This window comes from Pongo pygmaeus, chromosome 7 (genome assembly GCF_028885625.2).
Source record: "Pongo pygmaeus isolate AG05252 chromosome 7, NHGRI_mPonPyg2-v2.0_pri, whole genome shotgun sequence".
NCBI classification, from domain to species: domain Eukaryota; kingdom Metazoa; phylum Chordata; class Mammalia; order Primates; family Hominidae; genus Pongo; species Pongo pygmaeus.
Window position 1 is genome coordinate 135,903,430 of NC_072380.2, and position 21,837 is coordinate 135,925,266.

The 21,837-nt window shown below is 36.6% G+C and overlaps 1 protein-coding gene across 20 annotated transcripts in view; it reads left to right on the plus strand.

Moving 5' to 3' along the window:
- The window catches only part of TBC1D31 (TBC1 domain family member 31), a 95,813-nt gene that overhangs the window by 38,339 nt on the left and 35,637 nt on the right, over positions 1-21,837 (plus strand). For 7 of the 20 annotated variants that reach the window (XM_054497461.2, XM_054497477.2, XM_054497464.2 and 4 more), the window contains 7 exons: positions 515-594; positions 667-813; positions 11,145-11,278; positions 18,305-18,438; positions 18,757-18,936; positions 20,517-20,749; positions 21,308-21,460. In XM_054497461.2, the coding sequence (XP_054353436.2) occupies positions 515-594; positions 667-813; positions 11,145-11,278; positions 18,305-18,438; positions 18,757-18,936; positions 20,517-20,749; positions 21,308-21,460 (1,061 nt within the window). Of the gene's footprint in view, positions 1-514; positions 595-666; positions 814-11,144; positions 11,279-18,304; positions 18,439-18,756; positions 18,937-20,516; positions 20,750-21,307; positions 21,461-21,837 lie in introns of those variants that run through there. The other 13 variants (XM_063669050.1, XM_063669053.1, XM_063669054.1 and 10 more) reach the window with 5 other exon arrangements.

Below are 21,837 nucleotides of genomic sequence, written 5' to 3' on the forward strand. Positions count from 1 at the left end.
ACAATCATGGCAGAAGGTGAAGGGGAAGCGGGTACCTTCTTCACAAGGCAGCAGAAGGAGAGAGAGGAATATGTGGAGGAGAGACTGACAAACACTTAACAAAACCATCAGATCTCATGAGAACTCACTATCATGAGAACAGCATAGGGGAACTACGCCCGTGATCCAGTCACCTCCCACCAGGTCCCTCCTTCAACGCATGGGGATTGTGGGGATTGTAATTCAAGATGAGATTTGAGTGGGGACACAGAGCCAAAGCATATCATGGCCCTTTACAGAAAAAGTTTGTCAAGCTCGTTTCGGGAAGGTACTAGATCGTGAACTTTATTGGCTATGTATATGCATGCTCAAGAGAGGGAGAGAGGGGAGTGGGGAAAAGACCTATGGTACACAAATATGTCTTACTATGTGTTGTTTTCTAAAGTTGGGAAGTCACTGTGGACTAGATTACCATTTGTCACCTTTTCAGTTTTAATGATTATGTCATTTATTAATATTGTCTTTTTCTTTGTAGAATGAATTACCAGATGGATTAAACAAAAAGCGTTTACAAATCTTATTAAAAGGCTATGGTGAATATCCAACAAAATACAGGTACAATTTAAATTCTGTATGTTACATCAGTTTTAAACAAATTGGGGGGATTAAAATATATTTTTATTTCAGAATGTTCATTTGGCGCTCTCTGCTACAACTGCCTGAAAATCATACTGCGTTTAGTACCCTCATAGATAAGGGGACTCATGTGGCGTTTCTCAACCTTCAGAAGAAATACCCTATCAAAAGTAGGAAGCTACTCAGAGTATTACAGAGGTATGTTCTATATATTGCAGCAATGTGTATGAGACCTGTAACTAATAATTGCAATGTTACAAAATCTGCTGTTTATAAAATATTGTTTTGTGAGTTTGATTATCCTTGTGTGATATGTTGGTTTAATTTTAAAAATGTACATACACATATATTACATGTGAATATAGTTTGTGTTGTGTTCTAGAAAATAGAACTCTTTCAGTTAATCTAAAAGAACATCCCAGCACTTTGGGAGGCCAAGGCGGGCAGATCAGCTGAGGTCAGGAGTTGGAGACCAGCCTGGCCATCATGGCAAAACCTATCTCTACTAAAAATACAAAAATTAGCTGGGTGTGGTGGCGGGCATCTGTAATCCCAGCTACTCGGGAGGCTGAGGCAGGGAGAATCGGTTGAATCCGGGAGGCAGAGGTTGCAGTGAGCTGAGATCATGCCATTGTACTCCAGCCTGGGCGACAGGGCAAGACTCCATCTCAAAAAAAAAAAAAAAAAAAAAAAAAAAAGAACAAAGAGGCATAGTGGAAAGAGCTTTGAATTTGAAGGCAAAAGACCTAGTTTTGAATTCTTATTCTACCACTTAATGATTGTGATGTAAGACGTGTTATTTTACTTCTTAGCCTTAATTTTTTTTATCTAAAAGTGGGGGTAATAACACCAACATCGTAAGACTATTGGGAAAATTAGATGAGAATCTCTTTTAGAATGCATATGCTAGAGTCCATTCCTAGGAAGCATCCAGTAAATGTTAATAATAACAGTAGCTCATCCTTTAACATGCTTTTCATGTGTTAGGCACATTTGACTTATAGATAAAGAAACTAAGGCATAGAGCGACTAGGAAATATGATCAAGTCACAGCAGTGATAGAGCTAAGATTAAGCCCAGGTTCCAGAGCCAAAGACTTTTTTAAAAAATAATTTTTATTATGAAAAATTTCAAGCATGAATAAAAAATAATGTAACAAATATCCCCAAGCCCATCACCCAGCTTCAACAATTGCCAACTCATAGCCAATCATGTTGGGTGAATAGTCCCACTCACTCTACACCACACATCCCAGCATACACACACTCCCCCTGCTAAATATATACGTATGTATCCCTAAATGATAAGGACTCTTTTTCTTTAACATAAGTACACTATCATACTGACACACAAAAAAGAATTAATAATTCTTCAGTATGTTCAAATATTCAATCAGCATTCCTCTGTCTTAAAAATTTTCTTATGTAAACTTGTTCAAATCAGGGTTCAAACAACATGTACACATTACATTTGATTGATACCCCACTGAGATTAATCTATAGACTCTGATACCTCTTTTTTTCTTACAATTTATTTGTTGGAAGGAACCAGGTCATTTAACCCATACAGCCCTCTATGTTCTGGATTTTGCTGATTTTATTTCATAGTATTGTTTAACATGTTTCTCTTTCTCCTGAATTTACTATAAACTGACAGTTAGAGCTAGGGGCTTGATCTGAGTCAAAGTTTTTATTTCCCCACTTTGGTATTTGTTTCTTTGGCTTGCAAGAAAACTTCCTAGGTGGTTTTATGTACTTCTGTTAGGCGGATTATAATTAATACCAATATTTGGCTGTCTCTCTTTTGGTGATGTTGTTGTCCATTGATGATTATTGCCTAGATCCATTATTTCACCAGAGATTAGCAAAACAGTGATAATATAATTCTGTTCCTTCTCATTTTATAAACTGGGAAATTTCTCCAAAGAAGAAGTTCTTAGGATCAACTATTTGGTTACCAGAAGATACAACCCATGTAGGAAAAGGCAAGTTAAATGCTTGGTATCTTTTTTTTTAAACAGTTTTCAGAATAGTAAACTGATTACCTTGGAGCTCCCCAGAGCGATCAGTGCATTGATTATGAACTCAGATTGAACATATAGACCTTTTCAGTGCATAGAACCAGGAGTTCATACTAATATTTTCAATTCAGATTTAAGATTACAAATTTGCATAGCTGCTTTGATTTTATATTTGTATCTTTTTTTCTTATGCTAAAAATCTTGATTTCTAACAGCATTGACATAATTCCTTATTTTCTTTAACACACATACACACGCACACTCACACAATGGTTTTTAAGCTCCATATATGTATGCTGTATAATAAAAACTATATAACTAAATAATAACAATGTGAATATTATGATTATTGAAAGCAGTTCAAAATATCTTTTATAGTTCTTTTTGTCCTTAGGTTATATCCCACTAGGCATATATAATCAAATTATTGTTTTCATTTTTGTTTTTGTTTTTTGAGACAGGGCCTCGCTCTGTCACTCAGGCTGGAGTGCAATGGCATAATCATAGCTAATTGTAACCTCGAACTCCTGGGCTCAAATGATCCTCCCACCTTAGCCTCCCAAGTAGCTGCTACAGGTGTGCACCACCATGCCTGGCTAGTTTATTATTTTTTTTTTTTAAGTAGAGATGAAGTCTTACTGTGTGGCCCAGGATCATCTGGATCTCCTGGGCTCAAGTGATCCTTCTGCCTCTACCACCAATGTATTGGTATTAATGTATTGGTATTACGGGTGTGAGCCACCACACCCAGCCCAAATTATTGTTTTAAAATGACTTGAAATAACTCCTCTTCATATGATAATGCCACTAGCTCACTACACAGGTTAATTTGTTTCATTTGTTTTTAGTTTTTTGAAAAATTTTTGTATTTAATTTATTTTGTTTTATACTTTTATAAAACATTTACATGTTTCTAAATCAAATCTACAAAATAAGGTACATTCAGAACAGGCTGACTTCTGTTTCCTTTGTCCTATTACTTCTTCTCCCAATAAGTCATCCTTTTAGCAAATATCTTATTTGTATTTACAAATATGTTTGTATTTACCTTCTTAGGTAAATGGTTGTATACTATTACACTTTTCTGTACTCTGCTTTTTAAATTTAACAACATATTCTGGATATCATTTTAAAGCAATATACAGAAATATTCATCTTTTTTTATACCTGCATTATGCACCGTGGTGCAAATGCACCATCATTTATTTGGCCTGTCCCTTATTAATGAACATGTAGATTATTTTCAATCTTCTGCTGTCACAAGCATGCTGCATTAATTAGTTTGGCCCGTTAGTCTTTTTCTATTAAGTGTATCTTTGGAATGGATTCATAAATTTGAGATGCTGAGTCAAAGGGTAAATACATAATACACTGCCGTTTTCGATTACAGAAAACATCAGATAACTTTGTTAAGAGATGACTTAGAGATGGGAATTTGCTTACTTTTTCTATTTGGTCTTCACACTTACTATGCTTCGTGTCTGTGTATAAGATAACATCACAGTTCAGACGTTTGTCAAAATAGCAGTGTAGACCGTCAGTGCCTTGCCTTTGCTTTTTAGGTTCATATTCTAGGTTGAGAGCCGTAAATATCTTGGTTAGAAAGTGAAGTCTCTCATCAGATGCCAAAGGAATTAAAAGAGGAGAGTACATTACTTCAAAAATGACGATTTTGTGCATTCTTCTGAAATAATAAATTTCCTGAGTTCAGAGGACAAGGTAGAAAACATTTTCTCCTTCTGTTGACCCCCTCACTTTAGGGAATGAAGAACTGATTTTATCAATAAGTAAAAGTTACTCAAGTAATTGTTTAAGGTATCTAAAATTTCTTATAATTTTTGCGTATCCTAGGATTTTAGACTTTCTAAATTATGAATGCCTTTCTTGGGTACTTGTTGATGCTTCTTCCTTATCCCCAGTAGTACAACTTAAAAACAGAATATTTTAGGATTTTTTCACTCTTTCATTAAGTTCTGTTCACATTCACATTAAGAGCAAACGAATTTAATTATTACACTGCTCTGCTTTTTGGGAAAGAGTGAGGTAACACTTTTAATATCATAGTGTAAGCTATAAATTTGATTAAAAATTCAAATTATCAGAGAAATAATTTTGATGTTTTCTACCTAAATACAGTGTATACATGGGGACCTTCTTGAGATGTATTTTCCAAAAGATCTTCCTAAAGTGACAAGAGGTTGCTCATATCATTTGAAGTTTCTCATAAAATGTAATAAGGTGTTATGCTTTCTACACTTATATGCCTACTAGTACATTTACAATTAAAGTTACCATTGTAACTCTAATTCTGTGTATGTGTACTTCAAATTATAATCCTAGTTTAGTTAAGGCTTCACAGCAATTTTTTTGTTGTTTCTTAAATTTGTTTTTCTAAATTTTTAAATTAAAATTTTACATTTCTGTGTCTACTAAAATTCAAAATTGTAACTTAACAAAAGGGAAGGATTATTCTACATTAAAAGAGATAGAGATTTAAGGGCGATAACCAAATTCAATGAGTGAGCCTTTTTTTTCTGCTACAAAAATGGATCAATGAGTGAGTCTTGTTTAGACAATTGGGGAAATTTGGGTCTTGCCTGATTATGAAACAATACTGCAAAATAATTGTTAATTTTATTTACATTACAGCGGTGTTGTGACTATATAAGAAAATCATCCCTCCCCCACTTTTTTAAAGAGTTGTAGACTTCTTTATTAAAGAATAAAGTGGCATGATGTCTGGGATTTGGTTTACAATAGTCTAGCCAAAAATTGAGGGGATGTAGTCAATGAAAGAAGTATAATAAAATGTGGATTTATTGTTGGAGCCAGGTGACCGGCTCGTGGGGCATGATTATGCTTTCTAGTTTTATATATGTTTGGAATTTTTTGTGATACAGTTTTTTGTTGTTGTTTTCTGTTTGTTTGTTTGTTTTTGTTGTTGTTGTTTTTGAGATGGAGTTTCCACTCTGCTGCCCAGGCTGAAGTGCAGTGGTGCCATCTTGGCTCACTGTAACCTGCACCTCCCAGGTTCGGGTGATTCTCCTGCTTCAGCCTCCAGAGTAGCTGGGACTACAGGCACCCCCAACCACACCTGGCTAATTTTTTGTGTTTTTAATAGAGACAGGGTTTCACCAAGTTTGCCAGGCTGGTCTGGAATTCCTGACCTCAGGTGATCTGCTCGCCTCGGCCTCCCAAAGTGCTGGGATTACAGGTGTGAGTCGCTGCGCCCAGCCTGTGATAGAGTATTTTCAAAAGTAACTTTATTCATTTTAAATGACAAAAAGAATATACCTTCTTTGTAAAATAATTCAAACAGTACAGAAGATGATAAAGAAAAAATCAGCACCTCTTCCAGCCCCAATTTGACTTGCTAGAGGTAATTGTTTGGTTTACTTTTGTGTAGATATTTTTGTATGTATATAATGCAAAAGTATTCACATACATTTAACAAAAATGGAATCATACTATACATACTATTTTGCCGCTTATCTTCTTTTTTACTTTCAAGTCTATCATGGACCTCTTTCTCTCAGTATATGTAGGTTTACTTCCTTCTAAAAAATGCACATGAATGGACGTTTCAGGATTTAAGTCTTCATCTTGTTAATTGACATTTAGGTTATTTTACATTTATTGGCTTTTCAGACAATTATAATAAACACCCCTTATAAATATCTTGTGTGAATATTTTTGTGTAGACTTCTAGAATTGAAACTACTAGGTCAAATCATTCATTTATTCTCTCAGAAAATTCTGCCAGCCCTGAGAAATGCCAGTGTTACTGTGTTTTCACCGACACTGGATGTTATCAGTCTTTATTTGTTGTCAGTCTGAGAGTCAGTCAAAAGATGGGAACTCACCGTTGAATATGTAACTTCTGTAATTATGAAAGTACTATCCTTAGGAGAACATGTTCTTGTTTTTAGGTTGATTTCTAGCCCTTCCAACAATGAGGATTTGCTTACATTCTCCGGAATTCCATTTCCTAGGCTCAGTAATGATGCTAATCCCTCCCTCCTGGGGTTGTTCTGAGTATTGTATCGAATAATAAAAAATGTCTGACATAGCTTATTAACTCCATTAACTATATTAGTTCTCTATTGCCGCTATAACAAATTACCACACATGTAGTGGCTTAAAATCAACACAAATTTATCCTTAGAGTTTGGTAGGCAGAAGTTCACCATGGGTTGGATCTCACTGGGCTAAAATCAGAGTGTCAGCAGGGCCACATTCCTTTCTAGAGGCTCTGGAGAGAATCCTTTTCTTTGCCTTATCCAGCTTCTGCAGGTTTCCCATATTTCATGACTTCGGCCCACCTTCTCTGTCTTCAAAGCGCCTCTCTAACCATTCCTCTGTAGTCATATCTCCCTCTCACCACAACCAGGAGGGGGTTCTTTGATATTAAGGACCTGTGTGATTAGATTGGACCTACCCAGGTAGTCCAGGATTAATGCCCTCATCCCAAGGTGCTTAACTTAATCATATCTGCAAAATCCCATGTAAAATAATATCTTCATGGATTACAGGGATTAGAGCATGGACATCTTTTGGGAAGGGAGGCAGTTTGCATTATTCTGCTTGCCACGTTAACTATAAAGTATACTCAAAAAAATAATTTATATTTGAACAGTAATGAAAGGGAATTAGCCTTAAAAATATTAAAAGCTATTATAAAGTACTGAAATTGCTGCTGACATATAAATAGATATGCAGAGTCTAACAATAGACCCAGCTACATTCCAAAATTGACTTGTTTTTAAAGATGTCATTTCAAAGTAATGAAGAAAAGATAGGTTATTTAGTAAATGACATGGAATAACTAGCTAGCCATCTAGAAAAAGTTGAAAGCATACCTCATATCTTACACCATATAAATTCTGCTTGAACTAAAGATTTAATTCCTTTTTAAAAAAACAAAACCATCAGAGTATTAGAAATAAATGTGGAGTTAGCAAGTCTGAAACTACTTTATGTGTAGAAGCCACTTCCTGTATACAAATAGCTAAATAGAGATGAGAGCCAGGTTTCTTACCCTCAGAGAAAGAAGATAAGTAGCAAGAGGGCTAGAATGAATCTTGCAGTAGTTGATTGGAATCAATAGCATTAGTTCTTAACGTATATGCAGATAAATAGACACAGAAAGAAATATAGATATGTATGTATGCAGGAGTTAGTATACATGCATATGTTTCCAAGCTCTGTCTACCGAGAAGGCCTAGCAATGACACCCTGGTAACAGTGAGCGCACCTACTGGTATGGGGAAAATACAAGATGAACCTGAAGAATCTTTTAGTGCCATAAAGTAAGGAAGTGCTCAGAAAGGATGGGCATGTCACAAGGGCACATGACTCAACCTAAAAGTTTCCAGTGGCCAAAGCTGGAACAATTTGAGGAACAAAATAAATAACAATCAATTGTAACTTACAGAATAAAATAAATATCCATGAGTTCATCCTGACATAAATAATTGAATAAATAAAGATATAAATGAGGGAGAAGGGACAGTTCTAATAAATATAGAAGGAATTAGAGATATAGAAAATCACCATTGGAACACCACAGTGATAATTGTTGGAGGCAAGATCCACAAATTGATGCTAAAATTACTGGACAAAAGTTCTAGGGGTGCCCAGGCACAGTGGCTCACGCCTGCAATCCCAGCACTTTGGGAGGTCAAGATGAGTGGATCACCTGAGGTCAGAAGTTAGAGACCAGCCTGGCCAACATGATGAAACTATGTCTCTATTAAAAATGCAAAAATTCGCTGGGCATGGTGGTGCACACCTGTAATCCCAGCTACTTGGGAGGCTGAGGCAGGAAAATCGCTTGAACCCGGGAGGTGGAGGCTGCAGTGAGCCAAGATCACGCCACTGTACTCGGCCTGGGTGAAAGAGTGAGACTCTGTCTCAAAAAAAAAAAAAAAAAAAAAAATTCTAGGATTAACAGGATATTTGCATAGTCTTAAAATATCTCCCCCAAGATAGTTATTAATGGCAAATGGAAAAATAGTAATTTTATAGTAGATAAACTCAGCAGATACCAGCTTAACCAAGTAAGCACATTTAAAATCACTAGTACACCGGGAGTGGTGGCTCATGCCTCTAATCCCAGCATTTTGAGAGGCCAAGGTGGGCTGATCACTTGCCCAGGAGTTTGAGACCAGCCTGGGACACATGGCAGAAACCCACCTCTACAAAAAATTTTTAAAAATTAATTGAGTGTGGTGGCACACACCTATAGTCCTAGCTACTTGTGGCTGAAGTGGAAGAATTCCTTGAGCGTGGAGATTCAAGGCTGCAGTGAGCCATGATAGCACCACTACACTCCAGCCTGGGCAACAGTGTGAGAACCTATCTCAAAAATTAAATAAATAAAATTACTGGTAATAAGACGTCAATATGATGCACATCACTTTTGTGATATTCTTGCCAAAAATATGTAACCTCATTCTAATCATAAGTATCAGACAAACCCAAATTGAGGAACAATCTAGAAAATAACTGATATTCCTCAAAAATCGCATCGTCATGAAAAATAAGGAAAAACTAAGGAACTCTCACATTGGAAGAAACTAGAGAGACAAAACACATGTAATGTTGAATCTGGGGTTGGTGAAATGAAAGAAATAACGGAAAAATGATATCAGTGGAAAAATGGTAAAATCTGAGTAAAGTCCATAATTTAGTGAATAGCATCGTGCCAGTGTTAATTTCTTAGTACTGATCATTGTACTATGTGCAAGATGTTAACATTAGGGGAATTTAGGCCAAAGGTATACAATAAAACTACTATTTTTGCAGTTTTTTTTGTAAATCTAAAACTATTTCAAAACAGAAAGTTAAAAAAAGGAAATTAACAGTACAGGTATTAAAAGTACATGTGGGAGAATTATAATCCCAGAGGTAATGAAGGCCTTTCTAAGTATGACATATCCAGAAGAGGTTGATAAGAATAAAAATCTCTACATGTAAAAATAATTTCCAAAACAAAGACTCATGTAAAACTGAAAAAAACATATGTAAAACATGACGAATGAAACGCTGGTTTCTTTAATGTATGAAGCGCTTATATAAATAAACATGTAAAGGACCAGCCAGTAAAAAAAAATGGATAAACAATTTAATATACAGTTCACAGTGGTAAAATGGTTCTTTCTATTTATTTTTGTTTTTTGTTTTAGAGACAGGATCTTGCTCTGTCACCCAGGTTGGAGTGCAGTGGTGTGACTACAGTTCACTGCAGCCACAAACTCCTGGACCTAGGCAATCCTCTTGCCTCAGTCTCCTGAGTAGTACGTGTGTGCCACCACACCTGGCTAATTTTTAAAATTTTTTGTAGAGATGAGGTCTCGCTCTGTTGCCCAGGCTGGTCTCAAAATCCTGGGCTTAAGCAGTCCTCCTGCCTCAACCCCCCAAAATGTTGGGATAACATGCATGAGTCACTGTGCCCAGCCTAGAAGTGGTTCTTAAGCATGAAAAGATGCTTAATCTTTCTCATAGAAAGAGTAATGCCAATTGGAACTACGTTGAAGTACCATTTCTCACCTAGATTAAAGGTTTTTTAAAAATCGTTGATAATATGCTGGCAAGAGTATGAAAAACAGGCATCCCTTTACGCGAGTCATAGGAACGTAAATAGACACTTTTTGTAGGGGCCAATTTGGCACTGACTTTCAAAATTGCAAATGCACGTATTCTTGACTCAGCAATGCCACTTTAGGAATTTCCAAGTCTGTATTCTCATGTGAAGAATGATACACACTGTACGGTACATACAGTGGCATTAAGCACCGCATTGCTTATGAAAGACTGGAAGCAAATGCCCTACGATAGGGATCATGTTAAAGAAATGAAGGTGGATGGGCACAGTGGCTCACGCCTCTAATGGCTCACGCCTCTAATCCCAGCACTTTGGGAAGCTGAGGCGGGAAGATTGCTCGAGCCCAGGAGTTTGAGACCAGGCTGGGTAATATAGTGAGACCCTGTCTCTACCCGCAAAAAAGATTAGCCAGGCATAGTGACATACATACACCTGTAGGCCCAGCTACTCAGGAGACTGAGGCAGGAGGACCACTTGAGCCTAGGAGTTTAAGGCTGCAGTGAGCCATGATTGTGCCACTGCATTCCAGTCTGGGTGACACAGCGAGGCCCTGTTTCGGGAAAACAAAAGAAAAAAAGAGAAATGAAGGTGTATCGGTACAAAGCTGTCATATCCATCTGTAAAATGTCGTAAGGAAGTTCTGCATATACTGATATAAACTGTTTCCAAGATACCATTAATTGAAAAATGCAAAGTACAGAACAATTTTTATAATATACTACCATTTGTGGTTTTTTAAGAAAGGATTTATACTTTTAACAGTGGTTACTTCTGGAGAGGTGAACTAGATGATAGGGATACAAGGAAGAATTTTCACCAAATATACTTTTTGTATCAAATTTTTATCATGTGAAGATATTATTTATTCAAATAAATTTTAATGCTAAGTTATTTTATTCACAGAACCTTATCTGCATTAGCTCACTGGTCTGTCATTTTTAGTGACACACCGTATCTTCCACTCTTGGCATTTCCATTTGTAAAATTATTCCAGAACAACCAACTCATCTGTTTTGAAGTTATTGCTACTCTCATAAGTAAGTAAATACTTGTTAAAGTATAAGATCAAGAATGGATTCTTATACATTTTCCTGATGTCTTTGCACCTTTGCAACATTTAACAATTCTAGATGTCTCTACTTTTAAGTCACGAAAGTGTGAAACAATAAGGTATCAAACATAAAATAGACAATTGAAGCATTTATATGTAAACCTTTTTATTTAGAAGTAAATTTGGAGGCCAGGCACGGTGGCTCACACCTGTAATCCCAGCACTTTGGGAGGCCGAGGCGGGCGGATCAACTGAGGTCAGGAGTTTGAGACCAGCCTGGCCAATGTGGTGAAAGGTGAAACCCTGTCTCTACTAAAAATACAAAAATTAGCCGGGCGTGGTGGCGGGCACCTGTAATCCCAGCTACTTGGGAGGCTGAGGCAAGAGAATCACTGGAACCTGGGAGGCAGAGGTTGCAGTGCACCGAGATCGCGCCATTGCACTTCAGCCTGGGCGACAAGAGCGAAACTCCGTCTCCAAAAAAAAAAAAGAAAACAAAATTTGGATAGTAAAGTTTTAAAAGTATTATAGACTGGATTTTGCTAGTAAGAATGAAGCAGATCCTTCACTTACTGAAAGACAGTTGCTCTTCATAGAACTGTTATAATTGTAAAGCATTGCACATAGCTCCTGTGATTTAATACCCAAGCGTTGGCCTCTGTCCTCATCCTCATCATCCATGGCTGATGTTTATTGAGCATTTTCTGTGTACCAGACACCATTCTCAGTGTTTTGCGTTTATTAATCCATTTAATCCTTCAAATAATCCTATGCTGTAGGTATTATTTATCCCCTTTTTACAGATGAAGAGCGTGAGGCACAGAAAGTATAAATTACCCAAGGTTAGGTTAAGGGCAGAGCAAGCGTTTGAACCCAGGCAGGCAGACTTCGTAGTCTGTACTTGCAGCCACTGTATTTACTCTCTATCGTCATCATTTACACTGAAAGCTGAGTCATTATTTTCATATTAGTAAAATCAGGTCTGTTAAACTGGATCTAAATTATAGATGGTTTAACAAAAATCAATTTTATATGTACTTTGTTACTTAATGTGTTTTTCTTATACAAAGGAGATAAGTAATTTAACTTAAAATTATGAAAAGTAGAAATAAGAAAAGTTTCAAGTGTATAGATGTTGTATATTTTATTGTATTTTTCTCTACGTTTTTGTTACATTGTACTTGTTTTGATAATTTTTTTACTGATCATTGGAGAAAATGTGAAAAATATAGGAAAATACACAAAAGAAAATTAAATTTACCAATGTTTCTCTTCTCCAAAGATAATCTTTGAAAATGGTGATTTCTTATAAGAGCATTTCTTCCCAAATCATTAAATATTCGTGAAAAACATAATTTAGGCCAGGCGCAGTAGCTCACACCTGTAATCCCAGCACTCTGGGAGGCTGAGGAGGGTGGATCACCTTAGGTCAGGAGTTTGACACCAGCCTGGCCAACATGGTGAAATCCCAGCTCTACTAAAAATACAAAAATTAGCCGGGTGTGGTGGTGCATGCCTATAATCCCAGCTACTCAGGAGGCTGAGGCAGAAGAATGACTTGAACCCAGTAGGTGGAGGCTGCAGTGAGCTGAGATTGCTCTACTGCACTCCAGCCTGGGCAAGACAGAGCGAGACTCCATCTCAAAAAAAAAAAAAATTAGAAAATAATAATAATAATTTATTGTCTGCATAATATAGTATTTCATCTTATGGATATATCATTTATGTATTCCCCAACTGCAAGAATTTTATTTTTCTAATTTTTCCACACTTTCAAAGCAGCTTTTTGTTGTTACTTTTACTTCATGTTATATATATTTCCCTTATTTTTATAAATTTCATAAACATTTTTTATTGGCTATTATTACATAATGTGCATGTACTAGTTTAATCTTTTTGGATATTTAGATTGTTTCTAATTTTAACCTCTTTTTTTTTTTTTTTTTTTTTTTTGAGACTGGAGTCTCACTGTGTCACCTAGGCTGGAGTGCAATAGTGCTCACTGCAACCTCCACCTCCTGGGTTCATGTAATTCTCCTGCCTCAGCCTCCCGCGTAGCTGGGATTACAGGCACCTGCCACCCCACGCCTGGCTAATTTTTGTATTTTTTTAGTAGAGACAGAGTTTCACTACATTGGCCAGGCTGGTCTTGAACTCCTGACCCCAACTGATCCACCCGCCTCAGCCTCCCAAAGTGCTGAGATTACAGACGTGAGCCCCCCGCACCTGGCATTTTACCTATTAAAAGTAACAACGTTATAACTATCTTCACATACAAACATAATAGTTTCCTTTGGGTAGATTCCCAGAATTGGTGTTATTGGGTCATAAAATAAGAATAATCGATTCCCCAAAAAGGTTGTCATATGGTTTGGATGTGTGTCCTCTCCAAATGTCATGTTGAAATGTGACCCCTGATGTTGGAGGTGGGGCCTAGTGGGAGGTATTGGATCATGAGGGGGAATCATTCATAAATGGCTTAGCACCATTCCCTTGGTTGTAAGCGAGTTCTAGCTCAGTTAGTTCACGCGAGAATTAGTCATTTAAGAGCATGGCACCGTCTGCCCTGTGCTCTCGTTGCTGCTGTCTCCCTGGCCCTCACCTCATCTGTCGCTCCTGCAGGTGCTGGAGCCCTGCTTGACAGCCTGCAGAGCCAGGAGTCAGTTCAACCCTTTTCTTTATAAATTACCCAGTCTCAGGTATTTCTTTATAGCAATAGCAAAACAAACTAACACAAGTATTAATTTACCTGCCAATAGCACTACCGTGTTTTAAAAGCAAAAGGAACACAATGACAAAAAGACAAACAAGCCAATTAAAAAAATGAGTAAAGGACTTGAGTAGACATTTCTCCATAGGCAGTGTACAAATGACCACCAAGAGTATGAAAAGATGCTCAAGCATCATTAGTCATTAGGGAAATGCAAACCAAAACCACAGTGAGATGCCGCTTCATACCTACTAGGATAGCTATAATTTAAAAATGTTGTACACATTTTATTGAGGATGTGGGAAAATTGGGACCTTCATTGATTGCTGGTAGAAACATAAAATGGTGCAGTCACTATGAAAAACAACTTGCCATTTCTTCAAAAATTCAAACATAGAATCACCGTATAACCCAACAATTTCACTCCTGGATGTATACCCAAAAGAATTGAAAACTGAGACTCAGACAGATACTCACGTGTGAATGTTCATAGCATCGTTATTCCCAATAGCCAAAAGATGGAAACAATCTATTAACAGATTAATGGATAAGCAAAGTGTGGTAAATACACATAATGGAATGTTATCCAGCTGTCAAAAGCAATGAGGTCCTGCCACATACTAGCTACGACACGGGTGAACCTTGAGAACATCATGCTTAGTGAAATACACTAGATACAAAAGGACAGTTATTGTATGATTTCACTTAGGAAATATCTAGAATAGGCAAATTCATAGACACAGAAAATAAATTAGAGGTTACAGGGGCTAGGGAAAGTGGGACAGAGAGCTAGTCCTGAATGGATACAGAGTTTCTATTTGGGGTATTGAAAGGATTTGGGGAGTAGATAGTGATAATCATTGTATAACCCTGAATGAGATTAATCTCTGAATTGTATACTTAAAAATGGTTAAAGTGGCAAATAACATCTATTTTACTATAATTAATACAGAAAGAAACGGATTATAGTTAATTTAGGTATGCATGCAAAACTTTTTTATTTTTTTTATTTCTGGTAAAATCTTGTTACATAGCTAAAATGTTTTATACTAAGGAAATTGATTTTTCTCTTCTGAACAAACATGCCTGAAATCTAAATTTGGGAGATTATTATTTCCTCTTGGATGGTCAGCATGAGTGGTGGATTTTTATCAAGGGTCTCAAATTAGTTTTACTCAATAAACATTTATTAAAGAGTAACATTTCAGAGGGGAGCGAGTGAGGAGGCTGCGTCTGACCTGCTTTCATGGCCATTGCAGTACCTGGAGCTCCACTGGCACAGGTACGAGCCCGATGGACACTGGGTGACTCTACCCTCACTGAGGAAAAAGAACTAAACACTAGCAAGGCAATTCCAAGAGGCTGAGAGGCAGAATGTCATCACATGCGTCCTTTGTGCAGATTTGCCAGGAGAAGCACAAGAAGCACCCAGATACTGCAGTCACCTTCTCAGAGTTTTCTAAGAAGGGCTTCAGAGAAATGGAAGGCCATGTCTGCTAAAGGGAAGGGAAAAGTTGAAGACACGGCAAAGGCAGACAAGTTTCATCATGAAAGAAATGAAAACCTACATCCCTCCTAAAGGGGAAACAAAGAAGTTTGAGGATCCCAATGCATCTCACAAGAGGCCTCCTTTGACCTTTTTCTTGTTCTGTTCTTAATATTGCCTTGAAATCAAAGGAGAACATTCAGCCTATCCATTGGTGATGCTGCAAAGAAACTGGAAGAGACATGGAGGGACACCACTGCAGATGACAAACAGCCTTTTGACAAGAAGGCTGCAAAGCCGAAGGAAAAATGCGAAAAGGTTATTGCTGCATACCAAGCTAAAGGAAAGCCTGATGCAGCAAAAATGAGAACCATCAAGGCTGAAAAAAGCAAGAAAAAGGAGGAGGATGAGGAAGATGAAGAAGATGATGTTGGTTCTAGCATAGGTTTTTCTTTTTGTCTATAAAGGATTTAACACTCCTGTACACACTCACTTCTTTTAAAGAAAAAAATTGAAATGTAAGGCTGTGTAACATTTGTTTAAACTGTACAGTGTCTTTTTTTGTATAGTTAACACTCTATCGAATGTCTTTAGGTAGCCTTGTCCTGGTGATATTTTCAATAGGATTAACTTTGCTTGGTACACTATGGGAATTATAAATTGGCATGGAAATCTAAAAGCAAGTTTTTGTTAATCCACAGCATAAATTAGTTATTTTGTTTGGGGATAGTAGTTTTTTTATCTTCAGTTTTCTCTGATGTAGCTTATACAAAATAAATGTTTTGTTAACTGAATACCACTCTATAATTATAAAAAAAAAAAGTGGCAACTGTTTTGTTGACATTCTGAATGCTTCTAAGTAAGCACAATTTTAAAAAATGTACTGAACTTCAGCTAAGTACTAGCACTGCTGGGATACGCCATCATTTTGGCTTTCAGGTTTATAGGCTAGTTGGGACTTAGAAGACATTTTGAAGGAAAAGTCACATCTATGTATAATTTGGAATGTATTTGTAAAAGTCTTTTTTAGACACTAGAGTCTCTTTTATGACCAGACATAAAGTATTTTGGTTTAGCAAAGAGTCTCCACACAATTATCATTTCTCTGTATTTTGCTATCTGTCAGTTCTCTCTCTAGGTCCTCTACCCATGCTTTTGTGGTGGCATCAAAGCAGAATAAAAATACTTAAGAGCAGGCAGACAGTTACTGTATGCAGTAGGATATCCTCTTGCTAAGGAAAAACAGTGCTCTCTTAATGAAGATTGTAAGGATCAGGCCTTTGGGTATATGTGTGGTGTTTTAAATTCTCAGAACTACCAGTGTCTGAGACATAACAAGTACTCAGGTGCTGAACCATATTTTTCCACTTAAAATTAAGAGCTGGGCTGGGCATGGTGGCTCACACCTGTAATCGCAGCACTTGGGAAGGCCAAGGCCGGGGGATCACCTGAGGTCAGGGGTTCGAGACCAAACTGGCCAACATAGTAAAACCCTATCTCTACTGAAAATACCAAAAAAAAAAAAAAAAAAAAAATGAGCTGGGCGTGGTGGTAGGTGCCTGTAATCCCAGCTACTTGGGAGGCTGAGACAGGAGAATCACTTGAACCCAGGAGGCAGAGGTTGCAGTGAGCCGAGATCGCGCCACTGCACTCCAGCTTGGGCCACAGAGTGAGACTCCGTCTCAAAAAAAAAACAAAAAAAATTAAGAGCTACAGAGAATTTGAAATATTTTTTAAAGCTCAGTCTTTGCAAGATTTTATTTATGACTTCATTATTAACTCAAATTTAAATGATCAATAATAAGTGAAATAATGGAACTCCAGAATTGGAAAGTTGTTATAAACCACTGTAATCTAATATTCTGCTGATAAAGCCTTCTTTTGCTGTTTTGAGATAGGAGATCTTATTATCAAAGGATGAATCTACAACTCAATATTTAAAATTTAAAAAATTTAAAAATTAACTAAAGGAGAAGTTAAACATAGTCTTATTGAACAAAACAAACCGATGGTCTTATATACGGTTTTGAGAACAATCTGTGGGTCATTTTACTGATTACAGAGCACAAGTGAGTCAAAGTCAGCCTTAGAGTTAGTTGAATATATTCTACTTTGGACTAGCTGACTTTCAAAGAATGCCACTGTTACTGATTGGTTGGTTTTCAAGTCAAGTTTACTGAAACAAGTTGTCAGTGATCAATTAGATATAAAACCAGTCCTGGTGGCTATTTACTGGTTATTCCTTGTTACCATGGTTATAGAACAATCAGTCTTTTCCTCAGAATGAGGACATTTTTATTGTCATTATAATGTTTAAGGGATTAGGGATACAGTATATACACATTTGTTTTTATATATTGCTGATGTAATTTTGAACATTTTCCTTAAGTTTTTCTAATTGTGATTACTTGTGAATTTTAGTAGATTTGAGGAGATTGGCATGCTAACGTTGATTACATTTAATGAAGGGTTAAATAGGGGCCCTTTTTAGAAAGATCATTTTGTTAATCAGATGATGAACAAAGCAGGAGTCAGGAGCCAGAATGCCACCAGGAGTACTTTGAGAAGTTGTGATTGTTTGTTTTAATTAACACTTTTTCATTGACTACTGTAAGGAAATTTGCAAAATTTCTGTAAACATACTATGTTAACATGATAGAATATTAAAATTGATTGTCATACAATACAAAGAGTTTTTTTTTTATTATTCATGGACATATTGAGAACATAAAGATTGGATACATTTAAGAATTGCAAAGAGTTTTGATAACATAGAAAGATATTTAAAGATATGTTTTCTTTTTTTTCCTTCATAGTCAATTGGTGTCAACACTGGTTTGAATATTTTCCTAATCCTCCTATCAATATTCTTAGTATGATAGAAAATGTTTTGGCATTTCATGACACGGAACTGCTGCAACACTTCATAGATCATGATATAACCTCCCAGGTAAGAAGCATAAGGTTTTTAGAATAACATGCCTTATTTTGTAAGCTAACATTGGTTCTGGTATAAACAGTCTTTTCTTGAAGGAGTATAATAAAAAGCATACTACATGTTGTATTTTTAACAGTATTCCATTCTTTTTCTTCATTAAACTGCCTTCCTGAAAGTCTGTAAAGAAGGGTCCAAATTAAGGTAGTTATTTTCATAATTATGTATTTAATATGATTTTCATAGCTTAAATCGAATGTAAGGGAATATTACCAATGACTCCATTTTTACTTTTCCCTAGAAAAATAATAAATTTTTCCTTATCTGTTTTAGCTATATGCATGGCCTCTTCTTGAAACTGTGTTCTCAGAAGTGCTGACAAGAGAGGAGTGGCTGAAATTGTTTGATAATATCTTTTCCAACCATCCTTCCTTCCTTCTGATGACTGTTGTAGCCTACAACATGTGTTCTAGAGTGCCTCTGCTCAACTGTAATCTTAAAGATGACTTTGAGGTAACAGTCCTTGTTTTTAAGAGAAGGTTCTCAAATATCGGTTATTTCTCTCTATTTTTTTTTTTTTTTAAATTTTTTGAGACAGAGTCTCGCTATGTTGCCCAGGCTGGAGTGCAATGATGCAATCTCAGCTCACTGCAACCTCCACCTCTGGAGTTCAAGCGATTCTCCTGCCTCAGCCTCCTGAGTAGCTGGGATTACAGGTGCGCACCATCATGCCCAGCTAATTTTTGTATTTTTATTAGAGATGGGGTTTCACCATGTTGTCAGGCTGGTCTCAAACTCCTGACCTTATGATCCACCCACCTTGGCCTCCCAAAGTGCTGGGATTACAGGCGTGAGCCACTGCACCAGGCCATATCAGTTTTTTCAATTGAAAAATCCATTTATTTATTGAGTTCTTGTTATATGTCAGACACTGGTGCTAGGTGGTAGGAATATAAAGGATAACAAGTTAGACCACATCCCTACCCGTGTACAGTTTATAGACAATAAAGTAGGCAATTATAGCAGGCTAGTAGTCTTATAATCATAGCTTAAGAAAAGAATCATGATAATATTGGGGTTTGTGCTTTTTTTTTTTTTTTGAGACAGAGTCTCACTCTGTCGCCCAGGCTGGAGTGCAATGGCGCAATCCCAGCTCACTGCAACCTCTGCCTCCCGGGTTCAAGAGATTCTCCTGCCTCAGCCTCCTGAGTCGCCGGGATTACAGGTGCCCGCCACCACGCCCAGCTAAGTTTTTTGTATTTTTAATAGAGACGGGGTTTCACCAGGTTACCCAGGCTGGTCTCGAACCCCTGACCTCAGGTGATCCACACGCCTCGGCCTCCCAAAGTGCTGGGATTACAGGCATGAGCCACCACGCCCGGCCACTTTTTGCTTTTATAAAGGATGTTTAACAGGTACAGGGTTGTTATTCTGTGCATAATCTTATCATGACCCAGCTGGTCTCAGATGGTCTGAATGCTTATTACACATGCAAAAGGTAACATGAGAGTTTTGAGACTTGGCAGGAAAGTGTCTGAAAGAAAGCATTAAGATCATTATAAAAAGTAGATGCTCTTTTGCTGGACGAGATGAATTAGTTGGGTTCTTGTGTGTGTGTGTGTTACTTATTTAGTGGTTACTGTCCAATTAAACTTTATTTTTACTTCATGATCCTGTGATACATTAATTTGGATCTTCCAGCAGAACAAGATAATGTGGAAACATTTCAGATATTTTTAAAGAATCAAGCTAATTTATTTTCAAAGGCTAATTTATAATTTATTTTGGATTTTGAAGAAAAAAAAATCCAAGCAGAGTTTGTTCCATTGTTAAAGCATTCTTATTCTATTGTAAGAAAAGCCTTCGTTTTTTAATTTTATGTCAGAATTTCTTATGATTGTGAAACTCTTACATTTTTTAAATAAATTGTCTTCGTTTTAAAACATGAGTAAAGAAAAGCTTTAATGAATTTGCAAAAAAAATGTATAGATACACTTAAAGATAGATACACTTTTTTTTAGTTCTTGTTTTAATTCTACCTCATAATTGCTTTGTCAGGTAAATCTCGATTTAAACACCAAGTTTTCTTACAGTTTTTTTTTCACCATCGGAATAACCTGGATATAAATGTTGTGATTAGACAAGTTTATCATCTCATGGAGACCACGCCTACTGACATTCATCCAGACAGCATGCTTAATGTTTTTGTTGCACTGACAAAAGGGCAGTATCCAGTATTTAATCAATATCCAAAGTTTATTGTGGACTATCAAACACAGGAACGAGAAAGAATAAGGAATGATGAATTGGATTACTTAAGAGAGAGGTAATTATGGAATAGTTTTTCTTTTTCTGGTACAATGAAATATGTTATAAACATAATAAGAAAGTTTTAATGAAAAATACATTTGGCTGGGCACGATGGCGAACGCCTATAGTCCCAGCACTTTGGGAGGCCAAGGCAGGTGAATCACAAGGTCAGGAGTTCGAGACCAGCCTGGCCAACATGGTGAAACCCCGTCTCTACTAAAAATACAAAAAATTAGCCAGGCATGGTGGCACACACCTGTAGTCCCAGCTACTCAGGAGGCTGAGGCAGGAGAATCACTTGAACCCAGGAGGAGGAGGTTGCAGTGAGCGGAGATCATGCCATTGCACTCCAGACTGGATGACAGAGTGAGACTTCATCTCAAAAAAAAAAAAAAAATGCATTTAAATTATGAGTATTTGTGTAAAATCAGAGTTTGAAGGCTAGAAATATTAAAGATAGTTAATTCTTGCATATGGAAATAAAATGGATTATACATTAATCAGTATACATTTTGTGTTTTGATGATTCTTAGCTTTCTTCTTTGTGTTTTCATAATAATATTACCTACTTAAGGCAGACAGTTGAAGATATGCAAGCTAAAGTCGACCAGCAAAGAGTTGAAGATGAAGCTTGGTACCAGAAACAGGAGCTGCTTCGTAAAGCTGAAGAAACAAGAAGAGAAATGCTCTTACAAGAGGAGGAGAAAATGATACAACAAAGACAGAGGTATGTGTTATCACTTTAAAAAAAAAAAATCTGGACATATAAATTAGTTAAATAATTTTTATGTTCTTCCATTTTTTCATTTTAGAAACAACATTATATATAGGATTACCCAACTGTAGCATTTCTATTAAGCAACTATTAAGTTAATAAAAAGAATCTTTATATACCACTTTTCAAAAAAATTGCTATGTAGTAAAATGTAATTCTAAAGTTATGCTGAATATAATATAGCTTTGCATGGATTAATGTTCCTTGAAGGACATTATTTAGAAACATTATTCTATAGTGAGCAGAAATGCTTTGTAATAGAATGCTGGGTACATCACCTTTAGTGGAGTATAATTTTTTTAATTGTGTTTTAAACATATCTGTGTGAC